Source organism: Manis pentadactyla, chromosome 5, assembly GCF_030020395.1.
Source record: "Manis pentadactyla isolate mManPen7 chromosome 5, mManPen7.hap1, whole genome shotgun sequence".
NCBI lineage: Eukaryota > Metazoa > Chordata > Mammalia > Pholidota > Manidae > Manis > Manis pentadactyla.
This window is the reverse complement of record NC_080023.1, coordinates 90,478,767-90,492,209: the sequence shown is the minus strand read 5'-3', so window position 1 is coordinate 90,492,209 and position 13,443 is coordinate 90,478,767. Positions and strand designations below refer to the sequence as shown.

Sequence of the window (13,443 nt, the reverse complement as noted above, 5' to 3'; positions counted from 1 at the left end):
ATTCCAGACAGTTTGGCATTCTGGGGAAAGAAAGGAATTAATTGGTCTGGCTTTTTTCCTTTAATCGAATAGATGACAGAGTCATCTAGCAGGCTGCTCTCACTTCTTTTTTGGTGCCATCAAAAACAAGCACTTTGTGCATGTGACACCAGGTTTTCTTTGTTGAAATCAGAATTTAAATTTTATGTGGCCAGAAAGCTCTAGGGTCAGAATTTTCCTCAAAGAAGTTTAGTAGGGAGCCTGGTAAGTGCACTGCCTAAGGAACTGAAACATTCAGTTAGTGTTTTGTGGAATCATTTGCAGTTAAACTAACCAGTTTTACATCAAGTTGGAGCAAGGATGTTTGGATATAATTGGAATGCTATCTGGACCTCTCCACTCTCTTGACTTCTTCTCAGTCTCATGTTTGCTTAGCCCTGCCCTCAGGTGTAACCTCACTGAACTGGAGATCATCAGCTGGGTGGGTGGAATTCTGTTATAAATTCATTCCCACACAGCTTCCTGTGACCCTCAGAAGGCCGCCTTACATCTTCATTGAGAAGGTTGAGACCGTCCTGCATGAACCATCTCGTCTGTTCCTCACTCCAGATCATCACTAGTTCTTTTCCTTATCTTCTGCTACTAGTCCTTGTCAACGTCCGTCTTCCTGCATTCTTCATTCTAGACTCTCCTCTCCATCTTTCATCTTTCTACTGTTCTCTCTCTCCTGCCCCTTATCTCATTCTTGTCATTTATTTTCTTCTGCCCATATACTTGCTAAAACCTCCCTTTTTCTTTAAAAAAAATCATATTCTCTTCATCTGTATATCTATTTTACCACTCCATCTTTTTCCTTCCTTATCTACTAAACTCTATTAAAGAAGATTTAAATTACGATTTCTAAATCCAGGTTTTTTTTTTCATAGTCATCTTTCTTACCCCATATAATGGCCTTAACATTTAAAAATTTCTACTCTTCCATGACTTCCCTATATTCATACTGGTTTTTCTTCCTATTGCTTTTCACAAACACTTTCCTTTTTACTTAATCTTCTTTCTTTGGAGGACTTACCTGTTCTCTCAAAACCAGTTTTCATTTTAGTGTTGATAAATGTATATGTTTATGTTTCTAACTCCAACCTTTCTTGAGTTTTTTGAAATCTCCTCTCATGGTCTTGCTTCTTTTCTAGGCCTTTCTTACATGCAATCAATTTCTTTTTCTCCCCTGAAGTCATTTGTGTAAGAGAAAGATGATAGCTTACTTCATGTATCAACTCTGGGGACCAGCCCACCTGCATGGGCTAGTACATTATAGTATCTGACTTTTCTTGCACATTGAACAGATGACAGAAGTGGGAGATACCCTCTAGATTTAAACTTTTTGAATCTGTCTTGCTGAACCTTTCCTTTTCATCAATCATCTTTGAAAATTAGTACGGACATTTAAAAGATGATTTACCTAAGAAGAAGAGAGCTGTTGAAATACTGAGTTGAATACATATGCATATCTTTGTGTCTTTCTGGTAGTTCAGGAAATAGGAAGAGCAGACAGGGTCACTAGGGGACGATGTTGCAGCCTGAATTAAAGTGGTGCCTTTCTGCTTAATAGTAACAGTTGATACTCCTGTGACTGATTAAGTGACTCACACTGTTTTGCATTTATAAAACTCTTAAGACATTTCAGAGGGGAGTGAGACAATCAGTAAAATCTGGGTATCCAACTGGGGAGTTGGAATAGCCAGAACTAGGGCCAGCAGAAAATCTAAGAAGTAGAACTAGATTCAAGACAAGCGTGAAGTTCATCTTAGGAACTAACAGTAGTGGTCTTGTGTAGGGCCAGGCCAGGTGCAAGAGGCATTTAGGTGGTACTACAAAGAGGTCTAAGGTTCAGAAGCCCAGTGAGCAGTCATACACCAAGCACACAGATAATGAAAATCAGAAAAGCAGGAGAGACCAGAAGGTACACAAGCTGGGTCATGAGGAAACCACAACATTTTTTTCTTAGTTTGGAGCCCGAGAGCTCATAGGTAGACCAAACGAACCAGGATAGGAGGATGGTGTGTGGGTTCCCCTGATTAAAGTGGAGGTGCGTAAGGTCAGAGAGAAGGCAGATCTGAAGATGATTGCTGAAGATAGCATCCTGTAGGACATGTAGAGATCTCTGGTGTGAATAATCTAGATTTAGATAAGAAAGGGACTGTATAAGTAGTTCAGATGAACCACAACAATAGAACCCTGGTCTCCCTTTTTTGTGGAGGAAGAAGAGTAGTAACTTGTTATGACTCTGAATGGTTCTCTATTGAACCCTATTTTTTTCTCTCTCTCTCTGTAACCTATTCATTTTATATTTCACCAAGTGCTTGAGTTCCTAATTAGAAAGCTATTAATAAAGTACCCAGTCACTGGGCAGTAAATATTTATTGAATAGGTTCTGTGTCCAAGCACTATTCAGATACACTGTTTGCTGCTAATGCTTGCCATTTAAGTGTGAATTAATAGCTTTTAGAAGTACTGTGAGGATAAAGAAGTAGGTCTGGGAGGGGAAAAAGATGGCAGCGTGAGAAGAGAGGCAAAAACCTCCTCCCAAAACTATTTATAACATGAAAATACAGCAAATACAACTAATCCTGAAAGAGTGACCAGAAAGAAGACTGCAACAGATGGGAAGAGAGAAGACTTCATGGAAAAAGGTAAAATAATAAAGCTGTGATCTGGCAGGACCCAAGCCCTTCCCCAATCCCAGTTCACTGGTGAGAGGAAGAGAAATGGAGTGGGGAGGGAGTAAAAGCCCAGGACTGGTAAATACCCATCTCTGGAGATCTGCTGTGGGAGCACCAACCCACATTACATGGTGCTCTGTAGATTACAGGGATTGGAAAGCAAAGACAGGTGGAATACATGGAGAGACTGAGATTCCAGCTGCTTGTGGAGAACAGGTACCCAGCACTGGCCACTCCAGGACAAAAGAAAGGCAGGTGCATTGAAAGACTGCCCAACAGCAAGAAGGCTGCTAAAGGGGCAAAGATTACACAGAACTTGCTGCTCAGTAGAAAAGACAGGTGGAAAAAATCATCCCACACACTCAGCCCAGCAGGTTGGGAACTTTCAGGGGCTTCAAGCACTCCATCCCCCCGAGCTGGCAATGCAGCGCTGAGGCCCCCAACTGTGATATGTAGCCTGCTGCTCCTTCTTCCGGGCTGGCACCCGCTTGCAAACCTGCTTCCCCCACCATCATACCAAGCCAGCCAGAGGGCAGCCCCGCCTATGGCACCTACAGAGGTGTAATGCAGAGGCTGTGCCATCCATGTGACTCAGTGGCCCTTGTAGTGGAGGCAGGCACTGTGGCTGGGAAGCAGGAAACAGCTCTTTCCTCCTGGCAGGCACCAGTGCTACTCATCTGTGACCCCCACCATTGCACCAGGTGCTGGGCAGCTCCAGAGAGTAGAGCTTCTGGGCACTAGAGGGTGCCGCCTACACAGTTATTATTCCATATTATTCATTAGGAATATGAAGTGGCCAAAGAGCTTTGTTCAAACCAAAATCCCTCAGATACCAGAAAGAGGACTCTGAAACTGAAATCATCAATCTTTTGGTAAAGATTTCAAAGTAAAAATCATAAACATGCTCATGGAGCTACAAAAAAATATTCAAGATCTCAGAGACAACTTCAAGAAAGAGATAGAAACTTTGAAAAATATGATATCCGAAATGAAACATACAATGGAGGGATTTAAAAGCAGATTAGAGGAGGTAGAGGAGACAGTAAATTGAATAGAAATTAGAGAACAGGAATACAAAGAAGCTGAGGAACAGAGAGAAAAAAGGATCTCTAGGAGTGAAACAATAAGACAACTCTACTACCAATCCAGATGGAACAATATTTGCATTATAGGGGTACCAGAAGATGAAGAAGAGAGAGGGATAGAATGTGTCTTCGAGGAAATAATTGCTGAAACTTCCCGAATCTGGGGAAGGAAATAGTTTCTCAGGCCACAGAAGTGCACCGATCTCCCAACACAAGGGACCCGAGGTAGAAAACACCAAGGCATATAATAATTAAAATGGAGAAGATCAAGGACAAGGACAGAGTATTAAAAGCAGCCAAAGAGAGAAAAAAGATCACATACAAAGGAAAACCTATCAGACTATCATCAGACTTCTCAGCAGAAATCTTACAGGCAAGAAGGGAGTGGCATGATATATTTAATGCAATGAAACAGAAGGGCCATGAACCAAGAATACTCTATTCAGTAAGAATAGCATTTAAATTTGAAGCAGGGATTAAACAATTTACAGATAAGCAAAAGTTGAGGGAATTTAACTCCCACAAATGTCCCTACAGTGTATTTTAAAGGGACTACTCTAGATGGAAGTGTTCCTAAGGCTAAATAGCTGTCACCAGAGAAAATAAAACCACAGTAAAGGAGGTAGACCAATTAATTACTAAGCAAATGCAAAACTAAAATAGCTACCCACAAAGTCAGTCAATGGATACACAAAGAATACAGAATATGATACCTAACATAGGAAGAGAGAAGAAGGAATAAAAAGAAGGGAGAAAAAGAAAAAAAAAAAGGAATCTTTAGATTGTGTTTGTAATAGCCTAATGAGTGAGTTAAGTTAGACTGTTAGATAATAAAGAAGCTGCCCTTGAACCTGTGGTAACCGCAAATCCAAAGCCTACAATGCTAATAAGTACATATCTATTGATACTTACCCTAAATGTAAATGGTCTGAATGCACCAATCAAAAGACATAGAGTTACAGAATGGATGAAAAGGCAAGACCCATCTATAAGCTGCCTACAAGAGACTCACTTCAAGCCCAGAGACATACACAGACTAAAAGTGAAGGAATGGAAAAAGGTATTTCATGCAAATAATGGGGAGAAATAAGCAGGTGTTGCAGTACTTTTATCACACAAAATAGACTTCAAAACAAAGAAAGTAACAAGAGACAAGGATATGACACAATGATAAAGGGGTCAGTCCAACAAGAGGATACAACCATTATAAATACCTGTGCACCTAACATAGGAGCACCTACCTATGTGAAACAAATACTAACAGAATTAAAGTGGGAAATAGAATGCAATGCATTCATTTTAGGAGACTTCAACACACCACTCACTCCAAAGGACAGACAGATCAACCAGACAGAAAATAAATAAGGAGACAGAGGCACTGAAAAACATTAGAACAGAAGGAACTAACAGACATCTACAGAACTCACCACCGGAAAGCAACAGGACACACATTCTTCTCAAGTGCACATGTAACATTTTCTAGAATAGATCACATACTAGGCCACAAAAAGAGCCTCAGTAATTTCAGGAGGACTGAAATTATACTAACCAACTTCTCAGACCACAAAAGTATGAAACTAGAAATAAATGGTGCAAAGAAAACAAAAAAGCCCACATGGAGGCTTAACAACATGGTCCTAAATAATCAATGGATCAATGACCAAATTAAAACAGAGATCAAGCAATTTATGGAGACAAATGAAAACAACAGCTCAACACACCAACTTCTGTGGGATGCAGCAAACGCAGTTCTAAGAGGAAAGTATCTAGCAATATAGGCTTAACTCAAGAAAGAAGAACAATCCCAAATGAACAGTCTAAACTCACAGTTAATGAAACTAGAAAAAGAAGAACAAATGAGGCCCAAAGTGAGTAGAAGGAGGGACATAATAAAGATTAGAGCAGAAATAAAATTGAGAAGAATAAAACTAGAAATACTGAAACCAGGAGCTGGTTCTTTGAGAAAATAAACAAAGTAGATAAACAACTAGCCACACTTATCAAGAAAAAAAGAGAATCTACAGGCATAAACAGAATCAGAAATGCAAAAGGAAAAACTATGGACACCACAGAAATACAAAGAATTATTAGAGAATACTATGAAAAATTATATGCTAACAAATTGGATAACCCAGAAGAAATGAACAATTTTCTAGAAAAATGCAACCTTCCAAGACCGACCCAGGAAGAAACAGAAAATCTGAAAAGACCAATTACGAGTAATGAAATTGAACTGGTAATAAAAAAACTACCTAAAAACAAAATTTTCTGAACCAGATGGCATTACTGCTGAATTTTACGAAACATTTAGAGAAGACCAAATACCATCCTCCATAAAGTTTTCCAAAAAGTGTAAGAGGAGGGAATACTTTCAAACTCAGTCTATGAGGCCAGCATCACTCTAAAACTAAAACCAGGCAAAGACAACGCAAAAAAAGAAAATGACAGACTAATATCCCTGATGAACATAGACGAAAAAACACTCAACAAAATGTTAGCAAACTGAATTTAAAAATACATCAAAAAGATCATCTATCATCATCAAGTGGGATTTATTCCAGGATGCAAGTATGGTACAGTATTCAAAAATCCATCAACATCATCCACCACATCAACAAAAAAAAGGACAAAAACCACATGATCATCTCCATAGCTGCTGAAAACACATTTGACAGCATTCAACATCCATTCATGATAAAATCTCTCAACAAAATGAGTATAGAGGGGAAGTACCTCAACACAGTAAAGGCCATATATGACAAATGAACAGCCAACATCATACTTAATAGTGAAAAGCTGAAAGCTTTTCCTCTAAGATCACAAACAAGACAAGGATACCCACTCTCCCCACTTTCATTCAACATAGTACTAGAGGTACTAGGCATGACAATCAGACAACACAAAGAAATAAAAGTCATCCAGATTGATAAGGAAGAAGTTAAACTGTCACTCTTTGCAGATGACATGATATTGTACATAAAAAACCCTAGAGAATTTGCCCCAAAACTACTAGAACTAATAACTGAATTCAGCAAAGTTGCAGGATACAAAATCAATACACAGAAATCTGTGGCATTCCTTTATACTAATGATGAACTAGCAGAATGAGAAATCCGGAAAACAGTCCCATTTACAATTGAACCTAAAAGAATAAAATACCTAGAATAAACCTAACCAAGGTGGTGAAAAACCTATTCCCTGAAAACTAAAAGACACTCATGAGAGAAATTAAAGAAGACACCAGTAAGTGGAAATACATCCCATGCTCATGGGTAGGAAGAATTAATATTGTCCAAATGGCCATCCTGCCCAAAGCAATCTACAGATTCAATGTAATCCCTATCAAAATACTAACAGCATTCTTCAGTGAACTAGAACAAATAGTACTGAAATTCATATGGAACCACAAAAGACCCAAATAGCCAAAGCAATCCTGAGAAGGAAGAATAAAGCAGGGGGGATTATGCTCCCCGACTTCAAGCTCTGCTACAAAGCCACAGTAATCAAGACATTTGGGTACTGGCACAAGAACAGACCTATAGATCGATGGAATTGAATAGAAAGCCTGATATAAACCCACACATTTATGGCCAATTAATATATGATAAAGGAGCCATAGATACACAATGGGGAAATGACAGCCTCTTCAACACCTAGTGTTGGCAAAACTGGACAACTATTTGTAAGAGAATGAAACTGGATTATTGTCTAATTCCATACACAAAAGTAAACTCGAAATGGATCAAAGACCTGAATGTAAGTCATGAAACCATAAAGCTCTTAGAAGAAAACATAGGCAAAAATCTCTTGAATATAAACATGAGCAACTTTTTCATGAATGCTTCTCCTCAGGCAAGGGAAACAAAAGCAAAAATGAACAAGTGGGACTACATCAAGCTAAAAAACTTCTGTACAGCAAAGGACATCATCAGTATAACAAAAAGGCATCCTACAGTATGGGAGAATATATTTGTAAACAACGTATCTGATAGGGTTAACATTCAAAATATATAAAGAACTCACATGCTTCAGCACCCAAAAAGCAAATAACCCGATGAAAAAATGTGTGGAGGATGTGAAGAGATAACTCTCCAAAGAAGAAATTCAGATGGCCAACAGACCCATGAAAAGATGCTCCACATCACTAATCATCAGGAAAATGCAAATTAAAACCACAATGAGATATCACCTCACAACCAGTTAGGATGGCCAACATCCAAAAGACTAGGAACAACAAATGCTGGGGAGAATGTGGAGAAAGAGGAACTTCCTCTTACACTGTTGATGGGAATGTAAATTAGTTCAACCATTGTGGAAAGCAATATGGAGGTGCCTCAGAAAACTAAAAATGGAAACACCATTTGACCCAGGAATTCCACTCCTAGGAATTTACCTGAAGGAAACAAGATCCCAGATTCAAAAAGACCTGTGCATCTCTATGTTTATAGGAGCACTATTTACAATAGCCAATATGTGGAAGCAACCTAAGTATCCATCAGTAGATGATGGATAAAGAAGAGGTGGTACATATACATAATGGAATACTATTCAGCCATAAGAAGAAAACAAATCCTGCCATTTGCAACAACATGAATGGACGAAAGGGTATTATGCTCAGTGAAAGCCAGGCAGAGAAAGACAAGTACCAAATGATTTCACTCATTTGTGGAATATAACAACAAAGCAAAACTGAAGGAACAAAACAGCAACAGATTCACAGACTCCAAGAAGGGACTAGATGTTACCAAAGGGTGGTGGTGGGGAGTTGGGGAGGGCAAGTGAGGAAGGAGGGAGAAGGGAATTAAGGGGTAATATGATTAGCACACATAATGTAGGTGGGTTCACAGGGAAGGCAGTGTATCACAGAGAAGACAAATAGTGGCTATAGCATCTTATGCTGATGGGCAGTGACTGCAATGGGCTGTATGTGGGGAACTTGATAATATGGGTGAATGTAGTAACCACAATGTTGCTCATGAGAAACATTCATAAGATTGTATATCAATGATTCCTTAGTAAAAAAAAGAAGTACTGTGGGGTCAGAATGGAAGCATAATCTTCTAGCAGCACCATATATATCTGCTTTCATCAGAGGCAGTGTTCAGATGATAGAGGTTTCAGGTTAATTAAAGCTATGTTATTTAAGATTATTTAAAATCACTTCAGATATTTTAAAAATAAGCTTTAATTCATTGTAAAAATTATTGACAATTGATAATTTTAGTTGTTATCTTGATATTGATAATTGGTGAAAATCATCATTTTAGGAAAACTGCAGAAATCATGATGAACAAATTTAAAAGCACCTGTGATACCACTGCATAGAAATAATGGTGGTTAACATTTGACGTTTTTTTTTACAGCTGCTCTGTCATCCCCTATCCCTCGTATATTTTAACAAAATTGAAATGGTGTGGTATATGCAGTTTTGTGTCCTGATTATTTCACTAACCATTAATTATATAATGAAGATTTTATCTCATCCTTAGCTATGTAATTCTACTCAGGGCTGTACCATAGTTTATTTACAACCTTCAACCTTTAGGTTATTTACAATATTTTACTATCATAAAACAACCTTCACTATCTATCTTTATAATACTGTGTCTGCATCTCTGATTATTTCCTTAACATAGGTTTCTAGAAATGTGATTATTAGAAAAACATACTTGGCAAACCTCTAGAAGCAAGGGTCACTTGGCATTTATGGCCTCATTGTACCCCCAGGTTAACACCACGGATAATGAAGTGGGGAGGACACATATAGCTGCTTACTAGGAGTAAACAGGGTCTGTGATCTTGTGACTTGAGGGACCCAGAACCCTTGATGGGTCCTGGTGCGTTATCTAGGTTGGTTCCCCTTGTTTGAGGGAAGAGAGTGAAATTACCAGTAGACAGTATGTGTCATAACCACAGGTGCTCTGTGCTCAATAGTCAAAGGACTTTTGTGTGTTTTTGAATGTGTGAAGATGAGAAAAACTAGCACTGCTTTTGTGGTATATTACCAGTAGAAAAATATCTATTGCTACTTACTTATTGTTACTGTAAAAAAAATTCCACTTTTTCTAATACACATTTAGCCTTTCAGATTCAAACTTCCTAAGGAAGTTTTCAATTTGTGTTAGTTAAATTAGATTTTTTTTTTTTTTTTGTTGTTGTTTTTTGATTCCTAATTCGAAATTAGTGGTTGCTTGGGACTAGGGAGGAGGGAGGGAAGGAGGGGGGTGAGTCTGGCTATAAAAGAGCAACCCGAAACATTGTCATGTTTTGGGAACTGTTCTATATCTTGGTGGTGGACACAGGAACCTACACATGTGACCCAATCGTATAGGAATAAATAAACACAGACAGAATTGCATATGGGTAAAACTAGAACAATCTGAATGAGGTTGGTGGATTGTATCCTCGCTGGCACTCTGATTGTGACATTATGTTGTTGTTTTGCAAGGGGCTACCATTAGGGGAAAATGGGTAAAGGATACATGGGATCGCCCTGTGTTGTTTCTTAACAATTGCATGTGAATCTTCAATGATCTCAGTAAAATTTTTGATTAAAACTTGTTTCCTGGTTCTAAAAATGGGTCATTTCAATAGCATGTTGTTTCATATAAATGACAAATTTGAAACTAGTTTAATATTCACAAGTACTATGTTCTGTTCAGACTGTTTTTCATTAAGCTTAATTGCCATGAACAGAATGAGTGCTTTTAAAATTTCACTGTAAGTTTCTAAAAGTGTGAAATAATTTTCTCTTTCTTTTCTCTTTCAGCCATGAAGACTTTGAATTTATTTCAGGAACACGAATGCGCAAACTTGCCCGAGAAGGACAGAAGCCTCCTGAAGGTTTCATGGCTCCCAAGGCCTGGACTGTGCTCGTGGAATACTACAGATCCTTGGAGAAAGCCTAATCTGTTAACCCAGTCACTCCACCTTTGACACTTACTGAATACCAAGAGGGGACCACATATTTACTGTTGGCATTTCTGTGTGGTGGTGTCTGTCTGGACACGCTTCATAAAAACAGGCCATTTTCCTTAACTAGCATCAGTTAGTCTGCCTTATGAGTTCTGTTTTGAACTAGTGTAGCACTGCTGGTTTTAATGTATCTTTCCACTTATTTTAGTGAATATTCCTACAATACAATTTTAAAATCTTGTCCTTCTATATTACATTTATGCTTCTGTCTCATGATTTTTTCAAGCTGTTGTATTATAACCAATAGGATACACATTGAATCTCATTTTATCCCTTGAAAAAAGAAAAAAATATTCACTAAACAAATTTGGCTAGAACTCATTTTGGGAATTTTGCAAGACATCTGTAATAATCAGACTTTTTTTTTATACATTGAAAATTAAACTGCTTTCTTTCTTTCAATCAGCTATTGATCTCTCAGCTATTAAAATCTAAAGTATTCTTATGATCTGTGTAAAACCCTGAATTAATTTTCTTTATTCAATAAAGTTAAACTTTTTGATTTCTTATTTTTGTGATACTTTTTTTTAATTGTTTTGTTTGCCCATACTCTTTCCTTCTTGGGAAAAGTTTCTGATGGAAGAAGGAAAATATATCTTTCATTATTGGAATCTAATTTAGTTTCTAACACTGTTTCATAGTGTCTTTTTAACTGGGGAAATAATCATTCTCAGTCTATCCAAAAATGCAACTAGTTTCCCCAAATATCTCTCTAATAGCCTTAAACATCTAAGATGGTGGTACCAGTTAATAGAAACATGACAGAGGGAGATGGGAGGTGTCAACCAGTCCATTTTGGCATGAGGGAAGGTAGGGGCAAAAATCAAGTTTGCTTTTGTTGATTATCCTCAAGTAGAATATTCAAGTGGAGATGGCTAATTTAGGAGCTTGATATCAGTTTTCTTTGATAAACCAGCATTTTTTTATTTGCAGTCATACTTTCTATGATGAAATAATCTTGCATGTTCTGGCCTTGAAAATTCAGCATTATAAAGAAATGGCAGATTATATCAAGAGATGGTATATGGTCATTAAGGCAAATGGGAATAAAATACCTCTAGACAAAGATACAGAAGGAAATGCAAAAAAAAATACAGGATTATAGAATAAGTAAGTCACTTGATAAATAGAAAAAAATGGAGAATGTGAATAGATATTTGCTAGTGGATAGATTTATTCACTAGTGGATACTGAATATCTGTGTATGCAGAGGCTATATGGATAGACATGTTGATGGGCAAAATAAGATGTTAAAGTTGATACTACTTTTTCGGTGTCACATTGTTCAGATCTATTTATTTAGGGAGAACTTGATATAAGTCTACACAGCTTGAAGGGCACCATAGATCCTCGCCTTCCAACCACACACACCTAAGGTGTGACAGCACCTCCACTCATCTAAACTCCCACCTGAAATGTCGAATGTGTAGGGACTGATGCAAAGATACAGAGGCAGAATAAATCATGGTTTTATGGTTGCAGTAATAGAGCTGAGATTCTCGGGGTTGTTAGTGGCAAATGGAGTGGTGTCTGCAGCAATGGGGTCTTACATGCAGAAGTAGTTATGCTATCTAGAATAAGTGTCATAACCTTGGATGAGTCCCCTGCTACCAGCTCCTTTCATTCCTGACCATTTTCTAAGCCTCATTCTCTCACTTTCCATCAATTCTGTAAGATACCCAACAGCCTTCCCATAAATTCCTTTGCTGCCCAAATTATCTGGAGTTCCTATCATCTGCCACCAAGAACCCTGATGGTAACAGGTGGCATGTTAAAAAATGGGTATTTTGCATAAAAATCTTAACACTGCTAAACTTCAAGATGATTTAACTGTCAGCAAAATATTTTAAAAGTTAAAAATATAGGAAAAAAGCATTTAAAAAATATTTGGCACTCAGAAAACTTACTGTCCTTTTGAAACTACAAAAATGTAACATCAAGAAGATAAAGAAGAGAAAATAAGATTAACAGCATTAGGGAGAAATGTGGGCTAAAAAGTAATTTTGTGTTCTGTCATATAATTGTCCTTTCTGAGTCTAGTCCTTGTGTGCCCCCTGGCCTTCAGCCCCCCAAAGAGGAACATGATGAAAACATGATTCTAGATCTGTGGGCCCTTGGGATTGGCCATCCACTTGTGTGTTCAGAGAGAAGGGGAGGAAAAAAAAAGGCCCCATGATTTCTTCCAGCCTGCAGATTGGCATGTGTGTTTTTAATCTCAAGTCTGATACATGTAGAAATCTAATTTTTCCTTTTCCCAGGTCATAAAAATAAGCCCAAACCAATCTTTAAACATTCAACCCTTACACCAAGTCCCTACTGCCAAGTGGTCTTGGAAATCGCAGTGCCATTTTTTATCTATCCATCAGCTGGAAAAGTGAATGGAAAAATAACTTTTTGTTTTTAAAGGAAGGAGGAAAGAAAAGTTCAATCATCTTTGCAGAAATGTAATGTTTTAAATCTGTCAGTTCTCTCTTCCTCTATGATAATCAGGACCACATATTTGAATTTCATTTCCATCCAAGAGGGGAACAATTATGTCTATCTCTTGGAAGGCAGTATTCAGATACTTTATCAGGAAAAATTCGGAAGTCATGCTTCCCACATGGTATAATTTTATTAGCACATATGTATCCAGGGGTGGGTTGGCTCACAAAGTAAGGAAATATTTCCCACTGGGCCTCTTT

The 13,443-nt window shown here is 37.8% G+C and overlaps 1 protein-coding gene across 1 annotated transcript in view; it reads left to right on the top strand.

The window, feature by feature from the left end:
* Positions 1 to 11,268, top strand: part of PAPSS1 (3'-phosphoadenosine 5'-phosphosulfate synthase 1) — a 120,433-nt gene extending 109,165 nt beyond the window's left edge. The window contains exon 12 of the mRNA XM_036920939.2: positions 10,554 to 11,268. Coding sequence (XP_036776834.2) covers positions 10,554 to 10,692 — 139 coding nt within the window. The 3' untranslated portion in view covers positions 10,693 to 11,268. The remainder of the gene's footprint in view (positions 1 to 10,553) is intronic.
* The last annotated feature ends 2,175 nt before the right edge of the window (positions 11,269 to 13,443 follow it).